Source organism: Podarcis vaucheri, assembly GCF_965113315.1.
Source record: "Podarcis vaucheri genome assembly, chromosome: 6".
Lineage (NCBI taxonomy): Eukaryota > Metazoa > Chordata > Lepidosauria > Squamata > Lacertidae > Podarcis > Podarcis vaucheri.
Window position 1 is genome coordinate 55,343,707 of NC_138764.1, and position 21,588 is coordinate 55,365,294.

Here is a 21,588-nt window from a genome sequence, read left to right on the forward strand (position 1 = left end):
ATTTTATTTGATTTTAAATTATTTTTCTTTCCCATAAAGAAGAGAACAGAAAAGAAACCAGAAAGGGAGAGGGAAATCTTAATCATCACTAGAATCCTGTAACAGGTCAGAGCTCATAGTGACCCATCATGCAAACAGGTCTATATATGGAGTCCAAAATGTCTGTCTCCTATGAAGAGCCACTTCCTCATAAGAAGCTACTGTAAACCAGCCTTCTGATCATTGTACTATTGATGGGATTGAAAATTACTTCTAGTGTTGAAATACCAGCTGTTTTGCTGCTGAAGTGGTGCTCAGGATTTAGCTATGCAGTCCTTCAGTGAAGTGCCGCACCATGGAGAAGTAATTAAGTTAAATGTCTACATCCATGAAATTCTGATTTTTGATTTTACAAAAGGGAGCACAGTCACCCACTCCCTTTCATATTCTCTAGCTCCCTGTTCCCCTCACCCCTCAACTTACAAAAATCCAACTCAGTGTTATTCAGGATGTCCTTGTATAGAAAAACTATTTTGTGTGCGGAGCTGAAAGAATCAAATCCTCAGATATTCCTGGTGACTTTGATACTCTAAGAACATTATGTCCAAATATGTGCACAGGTATCTTATACTGGAGTTGAAGGGGTACTAGTGTTTTTAACGTAACTTTCGGATTGCTGCAGTAGGTTAAAGCGTTTTGAATTAAAAGCAGACATATATTGCATCTTCAGGGATCCAGATCCAAAATATAAGCCACAGTTTTGTTATTAGAATTTTTCTTAGTAAAATTGTCAGCTGTCTGGGTATATTGATATAATGATTCCATTGGTTGGAGTCTTAAGATACCTTGTCTGAAAACCTATACTGTCTTTTTGGTAAATACATTCAGTTTTGTATATGCTAGCAAGTGTGTATATGTCTGATATTATTCCCAAGGAAGATTCACCTAGGTTGCAATATGCTGCAGCTAGTGCACTCTTTGATACAGTGAGTGACTGCTGCATGTTTACGTGAGATTAAGAACATAAGAACCCTGTTGGATTACATCAAAGGTGCACCTGACCCAGCAGGGGTGGTCCTCAGCAACATTTGACCCCCTCGAGTTTCTGAGGACTGGGCTTTGGGAAGGAGGTGTGAGGGCTCTGGCAAGGTCACACAGTCTTTCTTTTTCCTTCCCAAAGCCTGGTTAACGCTTTCCCAACTCTTTATTGATGTGCACAACTATGCAAGCTGTAAGGGAGAATCAAAAATGGTGTGAGACTGAAGAGATGATGTACAAAGTAAAACTAGCAAAAAAAAAAAAAAAAAAGGCTGAGATTACATTTTCCCATGTCACTGGTGCCAACATGCACCACAACCACTGTCTCCTCCATGGCTAACATCTACAACCTGTGCATTAGGCAGGCAATTTACCTTATCTAATGAATGAACTTAATTATTCAGCCTGTGAAAGTAAAGACCCAGCAGGATGACATTTGGGTAGGTAGAAACTTTTAGCAGGGAGCTAATAACAAGAGAGGAGCAGCAGCTGTTGATAGCAGAATATTGATGAGGTTCTTAGCTGCATAATCAATGTCCGTGTCTACTCAATTAAAAATCTTCATCACTAGTTGTTTTTAAATGAGACTCAGCTTTGAAAATAATTACTCTTAACTGAAAAAGTATATTGAAGTTCATACTATAGATGACAATACAACAGGTAACATAAAGTTTCAGATTGGTGGGCTGGTTCACAGAAGCCTTACAGCCAACATGGAAATTCAAGCACACACAAGACTTAATTTATGTAAGATGTGGAAACAAGCTGCAGACCGATCTTTACTCCCAACTGTAATCTTTAGAGAACTTTGCATTAATACTGATGTCAGTATGTTTTGATTGGGAATTATTGCTGCCTAAAAGACACTGCTGTTATTACTAGTGCAGTTTCCCTTATCTTTGCTAGGTGGCCAGATACAAGATAAGGCTCCTGCACCCTTAATAGTTGTGTAGAAGAATTTTCAGCAGGTGTAAGCTTGTGTCTGCTAAAATTTCACCCTACACAACTATTAAGGGGGCAGAATCCTGTCCTGTTTTTAACCCAGTTATTAGTAATATACGCTTTCAAGGGGTGTTAACTGTTCTCTAACTCAGTGTTTTTCAACCACTGTTCCGCGGCACACTAGTGTGCCGCGAGATGTTGCCTGTTGTGCCATGGGAAAAATTGAAAAATTTGAAAGATTAAAAAAAGACGGTCCGCTCTCATCCGATTCCCCATAGAGAGCAGCGGGGCTCTGACATCTCCCTCTCCGCAAGCAGTGGTGGTGTGCCTCGTGATTTTTTTCATGAAACAAGTGTGCCTTTGCCCAAAAAAGGTTGAAAAACACTGCACTAGAGACAACTCCTAGTAGTATTGTTAGTAGGATTTTGTTCTATGTTAGCAGTTTGTGTTTACTCCCATAAAGCGACAATTTGTGCACACTTACAGCAGAGTCCTGTGCAGTTAGGTGTGCCTGAGACCACTGAAATAAACATGTTTAGGCATGTTTAACTTTGCATAGGGAGATTGTGGACCTTGGAAGAAAGCCTAACGAACACAATAGGCCATTCTTATAAGGCTGGTATTGAACCAGAAAAAATGTTGCAGCATTTGACATTTTGTCAGTTTCTTGGTCTTAATTAGCTACTGGCTTGTGCCAGTAAGGTCAATTTCTAATGCTGCAATCCTAAGCATACTTGTTAGGGAGACTACATAGCCTGCACATGTTCAGATACAATCTTTTATCAATAGCAACGTTATTGAGAGCTAGTGATGCAGCAGGTAAGTATTGCTCAGCCAGCTTAGCCAATTGTCAAGGAGGATGGGAATTGTAGTCTGGAAACCAAGGCTTGAAAAATAAGAGAACCACAGATAAATAGGTCCCAAATCCTAACTAAGCTACGAAGCTTAGTCTTTGGGTCAATCACTTTCTAAGCCCAGTCTACTGTGCTTGAAATATGACATATCCAGTACGCACACATCTCAGTAGGGAAGACCTGGGCAGGTATTATCCTATGTGCGTTGTTTCCTCCACTCGCAGTGCTTTATTTTTTCCTAGCCTGAGCGAATGGTTTCCATTTCCCTCTAAGCCGAAGACTGCGAGGTGCACTTGGGGACGCCACTGCATTGCCAGGCTAACCCTGCCCTCTGCCGGTAGAGACCCCGGCGTCAGAGATGAGGCTCAGGTGAGTCGCGCCACTTCCACCCGCTCCCGGTCACACGGCAACCTCTTTACTTTGATGCACGTAACTCTGTGGGATCGGGAGCTGCCCTGTGTTGTGTTCATTCGTCACACCTGAAGCATGCGTGGTTTTTAAAGATACATAAACACAAATGGTCTTATAAAAAACGCTGGAGGAAGGGGGTTGCCCAGCAGACATTAGATGATCCGTGTCAGAGCAGTTAAAGAGGTCAGAGGGTTAAGACAGTTTCTGACTCTTGTCTTTAGCCGCCCGCAGAGCTAATAGGTCTCTAATGGATGCTATTTATTTCACAGCCTTTTCCAGTATGCTATCGTCTACGGACTACAAGCACTCTGACTTGCAACTACATTTTTCGGCATGGTACAAAAGTCCGAGTCCGCGGACTACTTTTCCCGAACCAGCAAACAGAGGGAGAGAGGCAACATTTGGGGGGGGTTGCGGATTTTTTCAACGCCTCCGGACGAGTTCCGGCTTCCCGAAAGGCCTCACAGGGAGGCGCGAGGCATGCTGGGAGCCGTAGTTCCTTTGCCTTGAGAGCGTGCCTCGCGCTGCTGGGGCGTGTCCTCAGGGGGCTATAAAAGCATCTGGAGGGGCGGTGGGCTGCGTTTCTCGGCTGATTGTTGTCACTCTGTTGGGGTCTTGAGGTGAGTTGTGGGGCTGCCATCATCTTTGGCGCCGCCGCTGGCGGGGTTCGGCTCAGGTTTTGTCTTTTCGGGAACTGGGTAAGGACGAAGGGAACGCCGAGTTGTTTGTTCCGAGTAATGGGGGCGGCGGCGGCGGCCACACAGGTATTCCTTCGTAGAATTTGTTCTCCCTCGGCTTCGCTTTAGGTGGCACATTCTGGTCCTCTTTACCTCGTGGCGTTTTGTTTCATTCTCTCTCCCCCCCCATCCGTTCACCTCCTAATCCTCCCACCGGCGGTTTGGTGCATGCCGTTTTCTCACGGCGTGGGGGGCGGAGGCGGCGGTTCGCCTTAAAAACCGAGACGCCACGTGACCCGACTCGGAGTTTAGGCCGCCATTTTCAAGGCCCATCAATCCGGCGCGCGCAAAGGAGGGAGGGAGGGAGGGAGAAGGGGGCGGGGGGGAAGAGGGAAAAAAAGAGCCGCGTCACGTGGTAGGCAGCCTCGGCCTGTAGAAAGAGGCCGTTGAGATTCGGCGCCAAAAGATCTGACGAGGGGAGGGGCGGAGGCGGGAAACGAACCCCATTGTCTACTGAGGTAAACGTCTTTCTCCCAGAGAGAACTTTCTTAGCGTCGTTGGCGGCTCCGGGGGAGGAGTTAAGAGCGGCTTTTAACGCTCTGCCTTTTAACTCGTTCGATAAACCGAGCATATTAGTATTCTGGTATATTTTTCGTGCGCTCCAAGGTGGGTGGGGGTGCTTAAGGCTTGTCGGGTCTACTCTGGGTTAATTCATTTGTGGTACCGAAAAGTATCTGGTTGCAGCGGAACTGCGGGGTGAATTGGAAAATGCCTTCTTTACTGTAGTTTTTGGAAGGAACTGTCCATCGACGTTTTCTCATCTCACCACAGTTAACGAGTGAACACTTAAAGAAACGGGAGCGTTCCTTGAAGCGCTGTTCTGTTACTCGCCTTAGGACTGATTGGCCTTCATTATTATTTTCTGCTGGAGAGATTGTAACTTGTAAGAGTCTAGAAACTCGCATGGTGATAGTTCCCTAGCCAAGAATCATCTGCATATTGATAAAAGACCTGTACAGCCTTTTGTGTTGTAGCCTGTACAGTACTATAACAGACTGGATTTGTTTTTACACCTTCCCTTATGGAGCAAGTGTCGTTTCGGCAAATGTAGCAGAGTAGGACTTCTAAGCCACTGTAATACTGCCCACTGTTTCCAATATTTATTGAATTTATGCTTTGCTATACCTGTCAAATGATTTAAAATGCATCCATCATGCATTTAAAGCACATTGTTTTGCCTGAAGAATTTTGGAAATTGGTTTGTCAAGGATACTGGTACTGATAACTCCGCGAGAGCAGTAACTTCTGTTCCTGGGGTATGCTCTTTACATTGGTATCAAACCTGTGTGAGAAGTCCATATAAATATACTAGTTAGGAGGGCTGTAATTTCAACTGGCATATTGTATACCTTCCACTACTGACAGCTTGGCATCTGTACAAAAATCCTTTAAAGTTCCTTTAAAATGAAATTGAAACTTTTAAATAATTTTCTGTGACTGTAGCATGCCTCTTGAACAGTGCACAGGCTGTTTGATTGGGAGCTTTTTGACTTAACAGGGAAAGGTTGTAGCATACATGAAGGAGCCAGCTGATAGTTATTTGCACCACAAGCCTTTGTACCATTGGGGGGTCCTTACTCTTAATTGGCTATAGTTCTATTTATAAAGCATACATTACAGTTACTGTAATGTTACAGTAACATTCCTAAGTATTATTATACAGTTACATTCCTAAGTATTCTAACTTTAGAATTTTCAGTTTCAGAATGGCAGAAGAATCTGCTGCTCCTTCAACTTCCGCTGACAAAACTGAGAGGTAAGATATAATTAGATGTAAGAATAGTGCATGTGAGTTTGAAATATAGTGTAACTATCTTCCTGTAATAGTCAGCTACTACTAGTTACATTGATTGGAATAGATGAATGAAACGAGCAGTTTTTAAACACCGACACTCTTGATTTACTATAGTAAAACAGGTAAATAATGACCAAGCTTGCTTCTAACAGCTATAATGTTGTGGCTAACAACCTGGTTTCTTCCAGTAGCACCTTAGAGACCAACTAAGTTAGTTCTTGGTATGAGCTTTCGTGTGCATGCGCACTTCAGATACCTGAAGTGTGCATGTACATGAAAGCTCATACCAATAACTAACTTAGTTAGTCTCTAAGGTGCTACTGGAAGGATTTTTTTTATTTTGTTTCGACTACGGCAGACCAACACGGCTACCTACCTGTAACTAGAACCTTGTTTCTATTTTTCTAGTATGGATGTGGATGCAGAAGCCAAGAAATATCTCGGTTTGGGGCAGAAAAATTTGGTAATGGGAGATATTCCAGCTGCTGTTAATGCATTTCAGGAAGCTGCTTCTCTGTTGTAAGTAATGAGATTTATCCCTTCAGTTGAATTTTCATTTGATGAAGGGAATTTAGCCTATCTTAGGGATGACAACCTTTTTTTCTTTCTGTTATGGGCTGCATTCTCTTGGGGGTAGTTAGTGGAGAACTGCATGCTAGTGGTGCACAGAGCCAGAAACAAGTGTTCTGAATTAATATCTGCAATAAAGACTGCTTCATTTTTTTCTTTCCCAAATTAGAATTCTTTCGTCTATGTAGATCTACCGAAAAGTAAACCCCACTGGGTTTTACAGGATTACTCTCAAGTTCAGTGGACCCTCGGGTTACGTACCTCTCTGGATATGTAACCTTCAGGTTACAAACGTTGCAAACCTGGAAGTATTTTTCTGTGTTTCGCCACTCACGCATGCATGCACAGAAGTGGCGCCTCTGGTTATGGATTTTTCGGGGTGCGCATGTATGTATGTAGAGGATTATTTTTTTAACACAGCTCCTGTTTTGGAAAATGAATGAAAGTAACTTTAGCACATTATTTGTTTACTTATTGAATTTATATTCCTCATGAGGAACCCCAGAGTGGCAAACAGATCCACACTTCAGAAAGCAAAGCAGAAACATTCTTAAACTGTTAGAACAATATAAAAACAATTAGTTTTTTTTTTAAAAAAAAATTCCATCCAGTGATCTCAAGGTTACCAGGAAATTCGGTCACCAAATTCCTGCATAACCAAGAATATTTTCAAATTTCTTATGAAAGTTAATAATGGCAATAGGCACAGCTCATTGGAAAGAGAACTAACACCAAAAAAGCTCTGTTGTGGGTCAGTGCAAACCAAGCAGACTTGGTGGTCGCATCACTAACAAGTCCTCATCTGCTTATTGTAGGGACTGAGATGATTGGTATTGGAGTATTTTTTAGATACTGTATTTAGTTTCCAAGCCTCCATGTGGGAGGTCACTAGAGCTTAGACAGCTGACACTAGGTTATCCTGGTCCAGTAACCAGACTTACCTGGGCATAACCACCTAGCAGTGGAAGCCACTCCAGTGAAAAGATGGAATTCAGGAGAACTTCCAAAGTATATCTCCCCACCCCCAAATAATTTGGACAAAACTTTTTCTCAAGCCATATGGCCTGTGTATGTGTCAGTATTTCTGTTGAATACAGTATTGTCCATTTTAATACTTCCTGATACTGTGTGAAAAGTGCAGGGGATATAATCTGCAGGTAGATTAAAAAGTGTATTTTTAAATAGATTTTAAAACTTGGTTTGGATTTTCTGGAATTTTAAATTTAATAAATTCTCAAATAATAGTGCTGTTAATATTATATCTTAACCAAAGCATGTTTGCTACAGTTATTCTTTAAAATGAAGTAGTTTCTCTACCAGCTACATAGTTAACAGGCTTCCTATTTAAATCAAGAGCCAGTTCGATCATTTTTTCAAATGATTTACAGTCAACTAGCAAACATAAATGTTTAGTTCCACTGAATGAAAATGATCTCTAGTCTGCTCAATAATAATAAGTTATTGCATTGCATTCTTCATTAAATTATCTTACCATAACATTATATATCAATGGAATTACTCCAAAAAAGGTGGTTTATGAGCCATCATTGCCAAAACAATGACACCTGATTGGCTCTCTAAACACTTTTTCTGGTTATTTGGCTATAACATTTGATAGAGTACAGATAATTGAACAAACCTTGTTCCATTACATTCTTCATTAAATTATATTTCCATTAATATATAATTTTATTGTATTACTCAAAAAAGTGGTTTTATGAGCCATCAGACCTTGGAAATAAAACAATTTTGGCCACTGGTGTATTACTTCATATATTTGTTGAACACTGGGGCGAATCTGACATCTAAATGCTGCCTTAAAACTAAATGCCCGTTATTTAGTACAACCAGGCTTTTTTCTATTTGTTGGAGTCTACACCTTTTATAAGATTTCATTTTTATTAACCTATAGAGGGAAAGTCTTTAAAATATTCCATTATGACCAGTAGCCATGACTGTTTGAGTTAAAGTACAAAAATACAGGAATGTGAACCCTGGACAATTGTGTGTGTCTTCCTTCCAGTGTTGTTGCTTTCTGCTTGACTCTGCTTTCACCACCATAACAAACAACAACTTATTTATATGCCACCTATCTGACTGGGTTTACAAGCTGACTAAATGAAAGAACAACAACAAAAAAAAAACCCAGCCAACTTGATAGCAATCACATAGCACACTGATAAATGTCCTCCTTATCTCTGTTGTAATAAATAATCCTTCATAAAAGTTATTGCATTGCATTCTTCATTAAATTATCTTTCCATTGATATATAATGTTATGGTATTACTCCCAAAAAAGTGATGTTATGAGCCATCATTTCCTAAACAATGACACCTGATTGGCTCTCTAAAGCATTCATTTTACTGATTATTTGGCTCTAACTTTTGATAGGATACAGATAATTGAACAAACTTTGTTGCATTAACATTCTTCATGAAACTGTTTCCTTTGATACATAATTTTATGATATTACTAAAAAAATGGTGTTATGAGCCATCAAACCTTGGAAATAAGCTTTCCCCCAAAGGTTTCCACAATTTTGGCCACTTGTGTAAATGGGAAACATGACTTAAATTAATCCACCCTGCTAATCTGGTAATCTCTTTTTAGGGCTAATAAGTATGGTGAAACTGGAAATGAGTGTGCAGAAGCTTACTTTTTTTACGGGAAATCACTTCTGGAATTGGCAAGGTAAGTTAATGTGACCTGCTTTGTGCCACCTGGTGGTTTGAATAGTTAATCTAGATTAGGAAGGCTAACATAATTTTACATGGACTGGAATCCACTTCACCAGTTGCTGCTGCACACAGAACTGAAGTTACTTTTTGTAACTTTTTCTCAGAATAGTGGCAGCGATTCTAGAGCTACATAATCGGGTCAACAAACTTTGGTTGGTCTTCCTTGTCAACCAAATACAGTGGTGCCTCGCAAGACGAAATTAATTGGTTCCGCAAGTCTCTTCGTCTTGCGAGTTTTTCGTCTTGCGATGCACAGTTTCCCATAGGAATGCATTGAAAATCAATTAATGCGTTCCTAGGGAAACCGCCTTCAGACCAGGTCCGGGGACAGTCTGTCCCCGGACCTCTTCTGAAGGCTGGGGGGGGGCAAGGGCTTTTCTTCCCACCCCCAGCATTTTAAAAAACCTGGGACAGCGGAGGACTTCTCCGCTGTCCGGGCGATCTTAAAATGCTGGCGGGCGGCATTTTAAAATCGCCCCGGACAGCGGAGGACTTCTCCGCCGTCCGGGGCGATTTAAAAGCCCCTGGGAAGGCAGGCAGGGGGGACAAAGACTTTCGCCCCCCGCCCGCCTTCAGAAGGTGTTCCCGCCCCCCGCCCCGCTTCGGAACAGCGTTCCGAAGTGGGGCGGCTGGGGCAGGTTTTCCCGCCCCCACCCCGCTTTGGAACAGCGTTCCGAAGTGGGGCGGCTGGGGCAGGTGTTTCCGCCCCCCCCCCGCTTCGGAACAGCGTTTTAAAATGCTGGGGGTCGGCAGCGAACGCTTCGCTCCCGACCCCCAGCATTTTAAAATCTCCCCGGGACAGCAGAGACTTCTCTGCTGTCCCGGGGAGATTTTAAAATGCTGGGGGTTGGCAACGAACGCTTCGCTCCCGCCCGCCAGCATTTTAAGATCGTCCGGGGCAGGCGGGGGGAAGGCAGGCGGGGGGGGGAGCAAAGACTTTTGCCCCCCGCCGGCCTTCAGAAGAGGTCCTCTTCTGAAGGCCGGCTGTGGGCGAAAGTCTTTGCTCCCGACCGCCAGCATTTCCCTATGGGCTTTCGTCTTGCGATGCAAGCCCATAGGGAAATTCGTCTTGCGAAGCGCCTCCAAAACAGAAAACCCTTTCGTCTTGCGGGTTTTCCGTCTTGCGAGGCATTCGTCTTGCGGGGTACCACTGTATGTATTTGCTTCCAGGACGCCTGGAGCAGGATCTGTTAACTGGTGTTCTTATGCTACATCAATACAGCCTTGAGTTCAAGCTATTGAACGCTAAAACTGGTGAGGGAAAAGATAACAGCAATGCCTACTTACATCTTCTAGAATGGAAAATGGTGTGCTGGGAAATGCCTTGGAAGGAGTGCAGGTGGAAGAAGAGGAGGAAAAAACAGAAGACTCAATGGTAGAAAGTGCTGATAATATAGATGGTATGTAGTGCTGTCTTAACTCATGATAGAGATGCCAAGCTGTGTGTGTTCCAAGTGGATACTAGACAAGGGTCATTTTATTATTATCAAGTTGTTTGAATCTTAAACCGCAACTAAAAAGACTCTCTAAAAGTCTTTTTAATGATAAAATTGACCAAAAACTTGTTTAAAAAGCATAAAAACCTGCCTTTTAACAAGGCCAGTGCGTCTACAAACCTAATTAAATTAAAGCATTGTTTTGAACTATGTGGGCCTCACTTTGTTTCTTAGTAAAGCATTGGTTTCTATGCTTCAAGATCTTAAGGACAGTCAGCTAATTGTTTCTAGAACCATGAACTAATTGAGCAAAGGTTCTGTAAACAAACTGAATAATAACTCCCAGTATTACTGCTTATTGCAAAACTGTTTAGTGTATAGCACATTGTGGCCTAGATCATTTGGGCAGTGGCATCTAATAAGGTTTGATGCTGTGAAGATCATGTTGTGACAATAGGCCACGTTCACTTAAGAAAGTGGATAGTTTGTCTAATTTTCAATACTTGTCCTGTCCCTCAGTTTATAGCATCTTCCTCTGCAATCCAGTGCAATGTCTTGTCTAGACAAAGCTTGGCATCTCTTGCTTGGCTGTTACTATGCTGGCATACAACTCATTGCTTAAGCGCAACTCCTTGCAAGCCCTGTTATGGAAGGCACTTGTTCTCAGTTTAAGGGTCCAAAAGGATTGTATTGATTGCTATAACTTTGAAGCAAGACATCAGTGGGATGGAGGGTGGGATGTGAAGATCATGAATGTTTATCACTAAATTCGAAGATTTGTTTGTGCTTGATCTTCCTTAAACATGTAGAAGAAGCAAGGGAGGAATTAAGAGAGCAGGTATATAATGCCATGGGGGAAAAAGATGAATCCAGAAAAAATCCTGAAGAGTCTCTGATGCATACAGGAGTGGAGATGCAGCTGAAGGATGTTGAAATGGAAGAAGTTGAGGAAGAAGTAGCAGCTAAGGAAGAAAAAGAAAAAGCAGCAGCTCTGGGTGGAGAAGATATCACTGTTGTGGAGAAAAAGGAAGAGCAAGAGAAGGCAGAAAAACAGGTAGAGGCGGCTATGGAAGAACAAAACGTCAATGAAGTAACTACTGAGGTAGCATTAGAAGATGGTGCTGCTAGGGAAGAGAAGCCAGTGGATGTAGAAGGGACAGCTGGAGAAGATAAGCCAGTGGTGGTAGAAGAGGCTAGGGAAGATGCTGCTGTACAAAGAGTGGTGGTTTCAGAAGATGCAGCTGTGAAAGTTAATCCAGTAATAGAAGAGGCTGCAGAAGCAGCTGGGGGAGATACTACTTTAGAAAAAGAAGTGGCTGCAGGGGAAGCACCTGGGAAAGAGAAGGTAGTTGAGATAGCAGCTCAAGAGAGGAGAGAAGAGGAGGTAGAAAAGCAGGCAGATGCAGTTGTAGAAAAGAATCAAATAGTAGAGGAATTGGTAAAAGCTTCAGGTGAGTTAGAGAGAGAATTCATGACAGCTGTTGAGAAAGTTGAAGGCCAGGCAGAAAAAGCAGAAGAACAGCCAGCCAAAGCTACTGCTGAAAAGACAGAGGACATGAAGCCTGCCACAGAACAGGTGGTGGTGAACTTGAAAGAGAAGGAAGAAACATTGGATTCAAGAGAAGGAGAACCTTCAGCTCCAAATGAAACTACTCCTTCAGGGAGCATCAAGCAGTCACATGAAATACAACCAGAAGAAAAAGCTGAAGTTGCTCCTAAGGTAGAAAAGGAAGAAGAAAAGGATGACGAGATGGGAGAGGGCGAAGGTAACAGGGATAGAAGACACTTGTGGGTGGATCTATTTAGAGAGCTAACCCTTAGTAACACTAATCCATTCAGAATTCTCTGTGCCACAGGGATAATCCACCCAAGGAGAATTTTGAAGCTGCAAGGAACAGTTGAATTGAAACAAAACTAGCAAGTTGAGCAATAAATTATTGGCTTTTTGGGGGACTGGCTTGCATGAGCAGCAAATATAGAAAGCAATGGCTCATAGAGAACACTGAATGGATGTTCACTGCATGTTTTTATGTTAATGCAAGATTAACCCTGAACAATTAAAAGCATAGTACTAGAATATATATTGACAACAAGATCCACAAAAATACAGCAACACAAGGGTGCTGGCTTATGGACCTGTATTAAACAACCTAAAACCTATCATGCTTTCAGGCCTATAACTAGAAACAAGTGCAGGTAATAGACATCACAGCTTTCATGTCCTGCTTCTCTTGCTTTAGCATTGCTGTTTAACTACCTTATAATACCTTGAAAATGTTTGTTTACAAGTGAGATTCTAAGTAGTGAAATAGTTGTAAAGCTGATAAACCTTCGCATAATACAGCTGTTTAACAAATATTTAGTCACTTTGTGTTCCTATTTGAAAAAAGTGACTAATAATTGCAATAAAAGGGATACGGTCCAGTGGCAAGTTTTTTCTGGCAACTAGAGCCTTGTCCTATGCATTTCTAGTCCAAGAGTAGCTTAAAAGTATGACCCTTCAGATACTGCTGAACTGAAACTCCATAAGCCCTAATTATTTTGGCCACGTTGGCTGGAGCTGGTGGGAGTTGTGGTTTAGCAACATCTAGAAGAATACAAGATAGCCATCCCTGTTCTAATTTGAAGTCCAGTGTTTACAGCAATCCTTTTTTCCTTGGCTTCTGTAGTAGTTGTTACATGAAGGCTGTTGAGCATAAGGCAGTTTGAGATTGTGCTTGCTGGGCATCTGGATTACTGAATAGCTGGTAGGAGGTCAGATTTCTTGCTCCATAAGAGGGTATATGTTCCCTGACAATGCAGAGTAGGCGTCTGAGCTATCCCATAGTTTATGTAAGTTCCTGTGCCTGACACCCAATAGTACATACCTGTCAGTTTCCCTAGGAAGCCATGCAATGACGCTTAACTAGAAATATTAATATTTCTTTTTTATCTTAACTATGAAATGCGACTACTTCTAAGGAGTTCAATTTTAAAGCTCTTCTCTTTGTCTCCCCCATTACTATGAAAACAAAACTTCTATGGGGAAGCTATAAAAGTATTAAAACATGTTCAAATTCTTTTTAACTGACATGCCAGAGGGTGCCATGCAAGCAGCATAAAGGAGAAAGAATATCCTAACGCTGACTATTTTAATCTATGTAGCTCCCCCTCAAAACTTCGTATAAACACATGTTGCAGTCCTTTGATTATTCTTGCAGAATGCACAGAAACCTACCAAGCCAATCCTCATGAACTCACAGGTTAGAAGTGTAATAGTGGTGGAAGAATTTCACAGCTGAATAAAACAAATAGTCAAGTAAAATGGATGTATAAACAACTGGTTGTATATTAATAAGAAACTATTCTTGTAGAGATGGAAGGATCAGAAGAGGAAGATAAAGTTGAAGGGGATAAAGAAAATGACTCTGCAGTTGAAGAGGATAAAGAAAATGACTCTGCAGTTGAAGAGGATAAAGAAAATGACTCTGCAGTCGAAGAGGATAAAGAAAATGACTCTACAGTTGAAGAAAAGGTGAAGTATAAAAATGAGCATTCAAGCCTGTTAAAGAGCTGGTTCAGTGTTTCTGTCATGGAGAAAGGAACATTGTTTTCATGGAAACTATTTCCGATTACATATGTTTTCTAGAGCATAGGAAGACTGAAGTAGTCAGTTCCTTCCGAAGGTTCAAGATTATAGTAGGGGTGTGGCTTTGAGCACTCTGGTTCAAAGCAGCATTTTAACATTTTAGTCTGTTAAAACTTTAGCCTATTTTTCCTTCTAGATGCTTGTTCGTTCTCCAGTCTTAATAAAAAGCCCTTATCCTTCTCTCTGCCCCCCTTCTTTCCTTGCCCCCTATGCTATCAAAATCTCTTGTCTACTGACACAATGCATTCATACATTTTAACTCATAAACTAGTTTCACTGAAGCATGTGAAGCATTGTGGTCTCCGTCTAGTACCGCACCCATGGTTAAACTAATTTCTGTAACCATTCCCACCTTCTCTAAACCTGTTGAGTATCTTTTATTACAGTTGTTTAAAAGCCCAAAAGCAGGCCTCCAAAACCTACAGGAAATTGGGAACAGGTTGCATCTCATATCACAGCAGTAGTGATTTGCTACAGAAAGGGAAAGGGCTGTGCCTGATAATGTGCATGGTATCTGCTTAATTATCAGAAGCTTGCTATTGTTTTAAAAAACTGCTATTGAAGCAGCTTTTTTTGCAACAGTACACCACCTTCTGAAGTAATTCTCTGCAGTCAACCAGTTTTTAACTCAACTGAAAGTATGTCCTCTTGTGACATCTCCTTTTTTGCCTTAACATTAAAGAACTGGGCACTGCATTTTTTCCTGCTATTCAAACTATGAAGACAGCGAGGTCAAACATGAGGAAGCTATCCAGCTGATAAGCTGAGCTGATCATCAGGGAAGCCTCATGAAAGACCTGGGCAAGAACTGAAATGACATGCAAAGTGCTTTTGGAGCAAGAATTATAATTGCCACTAATTGTAATTATGTTATAATTACAATGTAGAATGAATATGAGTAGGGTTATTCTGAATCACATTTACTGACAAGGAATATGTAGTATTCAATGCAAAATTGATGGCACTTTCCTAACATTGTTTTTAATTCTGCTTGTGAAGGATTTGCTGGCTGAACAGCCAATTCATAAAAGGAGTAAGATACAGTGTGAAGGACAAGCAGTTCAAAACTAATACAGGAGGAAAATAGATAATCCTCTAAAGCTGTTTGTAAATCCTTTTTGTCAAGCAGTTAATCACAATCCACAAATCTTGACTTGAATCAGGTAGCCATTGGTCTTTCTGCAGAACCTGTACTTCCAAGTCTTCTCTTTGTCTACCAGAAGGTGAGCTTTCATTACACTAGGTTCTGGAAATGGCAGAAGCATTGCGGTGAAGACTATGGTACTAGGCAGGGTCTGGAAGACCAGAGTTCAAATCCCCACTTAGCCATGAAGCTCACTGACTGACTTTGGACCTTACTGTCTTAGTCTTACCTCAGAGCTGTGAGGATAAAACCATGCACGCTGTATTAAGCAACTTAAAGGAAAGGTAGGACATTAATAGAGCTTCCTCTGCTGTGTTCAAGACTCCCTGCAACAGAACTGGCGCCTTTGTAAGGAAGAAGTACTGATTTCCCTAATATAAGTGCTAAATTTTGCTAACAGACGCTTCAACATAGGAGTTTGTGGAAGGGGTATGATGTTCCTTTTCTAAAGTTTATATATTTGTTTCCTATGGTGACTGGTTTCTTCAGTTGCCTGCTTTAAGGCAGGAGTTCCTGAGTTGGTCCATCAACCACCAGTGGTCCACAAGCTTCATTCAGGTGGTCTGTGTTGTGTCTGTAAAAATATATTGGAATCATGGAGCATCTAGCACAGGGTACTACAGTTGCTACAACAAGCAGAAAAATCAAGTGGTCTGCCAAGATCCTTAGCAGTTGCCTTTCTATCCTTTTCTTTGATTTTCAAATAACTTTGCTTTAGGAGAGTGAAGAAGACGATGTTGGGAACTTAGAACTGGCTTGGGATATGCTGGAGTTAGCAAAAGTAATATACAAAAGGTATGTCTGGGAGTTCTGACAAATAATGCCTTTTTATACAACTAAAGGTGTTATGACAATCTTGCTGACTCTGCCTTCTTAATCTAGACAGGACACGAAAGAAGCTCAGCTCCTTGTTGCTCAGGCTCACCTAAAACTAGGAGAAGTTAGCATCGAATCTGGTAACTACCTTAAAATTGCTTAGGCATGCAGTGGATTAATTTCTGATACTATTACTCATATTTCCACTGCATATGATATTTCAGTTTTTGCATGTCCATTACATATTATATAAACTGTCAGTAATATATTTTATATTCACTTTACAGTATTCATATTTTCATAGCTGCTCAGAGTTTATCAACTAAGCCTTTTATTTTGGACACCTCATACTGTACTTTGTTATAATACAGTTACCTATACTATTGGGAAGTACGCTGGTAGATTTGTTATTTTTATGCTACTGTGGCCTAGTTCAGATGCCTGATTCCCTGCTTATTAAAGCATAGCTTAGAAGCCTTGAACGAATAGAGGCCCCTCGCCTTGGTCCTTTCTCAGTGTTTACTCCCTGGTTAAATGGTAATTAAATTTCAATTAGCTATTCTGCCTAATAGTAATAATTACACTAATTTTATTATTTATACCCTGTCCATCTGGGTGGGTTTCCCCAGCCACTCTGGGCAGCTTACAACATAACTGAAAACATCAATCCTTAAAAACTTCCCTAAGCAGGGCTACCTTCAGATGTCTTCTAAAAGTAAGATAGTTGTTTATTTCCTTGACATCTGAAGGGAGGGCATTCCACAGGGACCGCATCATTACCGAGAAGGCCCTCTGCCTGGTTCCTAAATGCAACTTTATCTATCTACTAACCAGGAACTTAAACTATAGTTCCCTGTTTTGAATATAATGGGAAACTGCAGTTTAACCAAACCAGGATGTAGTTGATGAATAAGGGGAAAGGCATGGGAAGGAAGCTTGCAGTCTCCTCATTTGTTCTCAGTTGTTGAACTATGTTGAGCAAGCAAGATATGCTTTCTAGCCACTGTTTCCACCAATCTGCAGTCTATATTAAATGTAAAATGTCCTATATTCTTCAAAAATTGATACTGGAATCACGACAGGTTATAAAACTATTGATTGAAAACCTTTTTTCTACACTATGATTGAATTCTGCTTTGTACAAATGTCTACTTTCATATGAAAGTCCTGTGCTTTACTTTCTGTTTTTATTGTGCAGAAAACTACTCTCAAGCTATAGAAGAGTTCCGTTCTTGCCTGGCTCTTCAGCAGAAATACTTAGAGGCCCATGACCGCTTGCTTGCAGAGACTCATTATCATCTGGGGTTGGCCTTTCACTATGATAATCAGTATGATGAGGCAGTGTTGCAGTATAGTAAATCGATGGAAGTCATTGATAAAAGAATGGGTAAGTGAAGTGCAGTTCTCCATGCAGTTTTAGTTAAGCATCACTGTTACTGTGTCCTCCAAGCTCCAAATGTACAGTGTTCGGAAAGCTACAGAGCTAGTTTATTCATGAAGATGTGTTCAGAGAGCTAATGTGTCAGCTAGCAAACACTGCAAGAAATTTGGCAGCTGCTGCTGATCCTTGAGAATCTGTTTTAACATACACTGGGACAAAGCCCAAAACTGATGAGTAAATGGCTCTAAAAGTACTAATATCACCTAAATATCACCTTTTTAGCAATGTTGACTGAGCGACTAAAAACAAAAGGGGAGGGATCAGCTGAGGATGAGAAGGAAATTGTAGAACTCGAGGGACTGCTTCCTGACATTAAAGAGAAGATAGAAGATTCAAAGGAGTCTCAAAAGAGCGCAAGAATAGCCGAACTGGCTCTGAAAGCAACTTTGGTGAGTCCTAGGCTTACTACTACCATTTTTTGTGAACTTGTGCTAGAGAGGAGCAGATAGCAAAATAAATTAAGCTGAGATACACAGCTGTAAATGGGAAGAAAGGATGCCATTGATACTTAGTTTTATAGTGGAAAATGCTAAATTTTTACTTTGGGGGGGGGTAGGAGATGACTTTTGAAGCACTGAGTTCAAAGACCTTACATTGAATAATTAATGTTAAGATGACATGTAAAATTTGTTCCAGAGGATCCCCCAAACTCTTGAGCTGATTTTGAAGGAAGTTAGCTGGAGGTGACAGTAGATGAAGCACTGTTATAGGAATGGAAGTTGTTGCATCAGTGGAAATGCAGGCTTGAATATGTCCCTTATTCTTAAAGCAAGACTGCAGATAGCAACTGCAAAATAGCTTGGGGGTTCACACACTACAGATGAGACACCTGTTTACTTCTCTTGTGGTCTTAAAAAACATTGGGAGCTTGAAAAATTAACTGCAGACCAACTTCCTCATTATTGCTTCTTATTACACCTTAAACTTTATAAATTGTTCTTCAAAACCAATGTGCTCTTCATTGTACATGTTTGTAGTTTAGTCCCAGTAGGCTTTTAATAGTAACTTCTAGACTGATATATCTCTTTGTTTCCAGGTTGGTGGATCATCATCTAGTTTTCCACAGGCAACTGAAAGCAATCCAGCTTCAGCTGTAAGTGATACTAATCCCTAAAGCAAGCCGTTTAATTCTGCTGTTCTATAGTATTTCATAGTTTGCCTTCTGTTTTGTAACAGATCCCAGCTGGGCAAAAAACTGATGGAGCTCCTCAGTGTATTACAGACATCTCCCATCTTGTCAGAAAAAAGGTTTGTGTCCCATACAACTAACAAAAATAGGTAACCCACTGGCTTGCAGTACTTGAGCCAGGTGTAGGCAAACTTGACCCTCCAGATATTTTGGGACTACAGCTCCCACCATCCCTAGCTAACAGGACCCAGTGGTCAGGGATGATGGGAGTTGTAGTCCCAAAACATCTGGAAGGCCAAGTTTGCCTATGTCTGACTTAAGCCATCACTTAAAAGCTTCGATCATTCTGCTTCTACAAATTTTAGAAATCGTGCATAATATCTTCTCCACTGGGAGCCAATCAGCCTGAGAACCAGCTAGCGCACTTGGTAGCTTTTGATGGTTTTATGCTGTGCAGCGCTCGTCTGACTCACCCTGGTTTAATTTTAAAGCTTAATTGTGTGGGTCCTGCAGGCACTTGAGAATTTAGATGTGTTGGGGACCTGCAAAATTGTCCAGGGTAGAGATTCAGAGTTTACAGGTAGCATGAAATCCATATAAACTGAATGTCACAGCCAGGCTGAGCTGGGTTCCCATATTTCAAGTGGAAAGGAGAATTGGTTAAAATAGCAAAGCCAGTCTAAAACAAGCAAACTACATTTGTATCTTAAGATAACCCCCTTTTTTAATGAAAAAAATCTTTATTGAAATTCATTAATATCATTACAGATTTAACTTCACACATACATACATAGAATATATATATATATATATATATATATTCATAAATTTGTTTAACTTAGAATGTTAATTTAACCTTCTAATTCCACTTAGATATCAGCTAAGCTAAAATCATATAATGGTACATAAAATAAAGTAAAACAACAACAAATTAAAGTAGAATAAATACAGACTTCCCATCATTTCCCGATATAGTTGACATTTGCAATATTGAATGTACTTATAATTATTACCTTATAATTAATATAATACTTTCTAATACTTTCTTACAACCTAGCGTACCGATTTTCCTTTATTTATATTTTACATACACAAGGGACATTCAAATACTATCATAGATATTGGTAGATATGTCACTGTTATTTTTTTGTAAGTATCTCTTAAACATTTCCCATTTTTGAGAAAATCATTGTTTGGTGTTACCTCTTAACCTATTTGTTAATTGAGCTATTTCCACATTGAGTATCATCAACTTTTTGAGACATTCAGACAGGACACATAAAATGGATTTGCCAATGAGCCCTCTAAATTTGAAATACTGCTGTTAAATAATGACACCAAGATTATCACAAGGATGTACTGATCCTCCTTGACTGGGAAGTCAAGGTGGTCATGATGAGATGGGTGCAGGATATTGGATGTCCCATTATGATGAGAGAATGGGAATCACTCTGGAAAATTAACATGAACTTTACTGCATGTTACACCATCAAAGAAAATATGATGAAAATGCAGTTTCGGTGGTAATTACACCATCAGAAATCTTCAAAATGTATAAAAATAGTTCGAAAAAGTGTTGGAAGTGTGGAGAAAAAATGGGAGATTTTTATCATATGTGGTGGACATGCAGAAAAGTCCAAGATTTTTGGAATATTTATGACGAGATGAAAAAATGTTCAAATTAACATTTTTAAAGAAACCAGAAGTCTTTCTGTTAGGAATCTTGACATTCCGAAAAATTATAAGAGAAATCTTTTTATATGCAACAGCGGCTGCCCATCTATTGATAGCATCTAATTGGAAAGGGGAAAAGATATCAATGCTAACAGAATAGCAAAACGAAAGATACCCTCTTAACAAAATCTCTCCATATAGTTAGGAAATATTTGATCTGTTTCTTCTACAGTCTGCCTTCTGATTTTGAGAGCTATGTGTAGACTGTTAGGTAACCCAGAACTAGATTGCTTTCATTATTGGAGGACAACTTTCCAATAGCTGAAGCAACAGTATGCACCTTGTAACCTTTGCTGTAGCCCAGAACAGTTTTAAAGCATAGTTCAGTTGGCAGCTTATTAATAGTAAATGCATAATAGCACTAGATATTCTTTATTAATACTTTACATTTGAAAGTGTACTTGGTGAAGACTAAACAATTTTGTCTTCAGAGGAAACCCGAGGAAGAAACTCAACAGGGAGATAATGAAGCTAAGAAATCTAAACCAGAACCGGCTGTCAATGGTGGTGGTGATGCTACCCCCAGTGGAAATGTGGTTGCAGAGAAAAAGGAAGAGGAGGTGGGCTGTCGAGTCAGGAGTCTGTATATTTTCCGTTTCCCAGGCTCATCTTTCCTGCCTGCCTTTAATTGCTTGTTGGTCTTCTCTCCCAGACCACTTAAAGTTGGAAATTTGCTTGTGTCAAAATGCATGTTGGAATCTGTCTAAGCTAAACCTGCTAGACTAGTTCTGTATACTTGCAGAATGCAGCATGTATCTCTTGGATGTTTTGAAATAGGAACTTTGCTTAAACTTTGCAGGAGTCCTAATTCTTTACATTATCAGAAGTAGAGAAAGAGATTTAAGACAGATTATCTAAGCGTAATTTGGTTAATGGCTTCTGTCAAGAGGCAGCAGCAGCCATGCTACATTTAAGTAATTAATTGTACATAAGTGTGTTGAATGCTTTCAAGAGCTGTATTTAACTGGTCAGGTAAAACAAATGCATGTCCTAAATTACTTTTTTTTTTCTTTTACAGGCAGAGGAAAGGCCACAAGTTGAAGCAGTTCAAAGTGCTGTATGATAGATAGTTTTAATATTGGACACTCCCTCCCAAGGCCAGTGGGTTTTGTATATAATGTATTTTTTCACTTTTGGCAACTTTTGTATTCAATAAAGATTACTCAAACATTTAACACTGCCTTTTGATAAAATT

The 21,588-nt window shown here is 40.4% G+C and overlaps 1 protein-coding gene across 7 annotated transcripts; it reads left to right on the forward strand.

The window, feature by feature from the left end:
- Positions 1-3,636: 3,636 nt before the first annotated feature.
- NASP (nuclear autoantigenic sperm protein) lies at positions 3,637-21,568 on the forward strand. Of its 7 annotated transcripts, none has more exons than XM_082228833.1 (15): positions 3,637-3,844; positions 5,661-5,717; positions 6,165-6,275; positions 8,938-9,018; positions 10,362-10,465; positions 11,311-12,267; positions 13,855-14,015; positions 15,992-16,068; positions 16,156-16,229; positions 17,288-17,476; positions 17,753-17,919; positions 18,567-18,623; positions 18,707-18,778; positions 20,804-20,953; positions 21,412-21,568. In XM_082228833.1, the coding sequence occupies exons 2-15, from the start codon at positions 5,668-5,670 to the stop codon at positions 21,454-21,456; spliced, it is 2,295 nt and encodes a 764-aa protein (XP_082084959.1). In that variant the 5' UTR covers positions 3,637-3,844; positions 5,661-5,667; the 3' UTR covers positions 21,457-21,568. The 7 variants fall into 7 exon arrangements, with proteins under 7 accessions (XP_082084959.1, XP_082084964.1, XP_082084963.1 ...); XM_082228838.1 differs by having other exon boundaries at positions 11,407-12,267; XM_082228837.1 differs by having other exon boundaries at positions 3,638-3,844; positions 20,825-20,953.
- The last annotated feature ends 20 nt before the right edge of the window (positions 21,569-21,588 follow it).

Bases quoted from the DNA above. Each gene is read 5' to 3' on its own strand.
- NASP (XM_082228833.1), top strand. From the start codon at position 5,668: ATGGCAGAAGAATCTGCTGCTCCTTCAACTTCCGCTGACAAAACTGAG. The intron at 14,016-15,991 runs GTGAAGTATAAA...ACTTTGCTTTAG, and splicing joins ACTCTACAGTTGAAGAAAAG to GAGAGTGAAGAAGACGATGT. The intron at 18,624-18,706 runs GTAAGTGATACT...GTTTTGTAACAG, and splicing joins AAAGCAATCCAGCTTCAGCT to ATCCCAGCTGGGCAAAAAAC.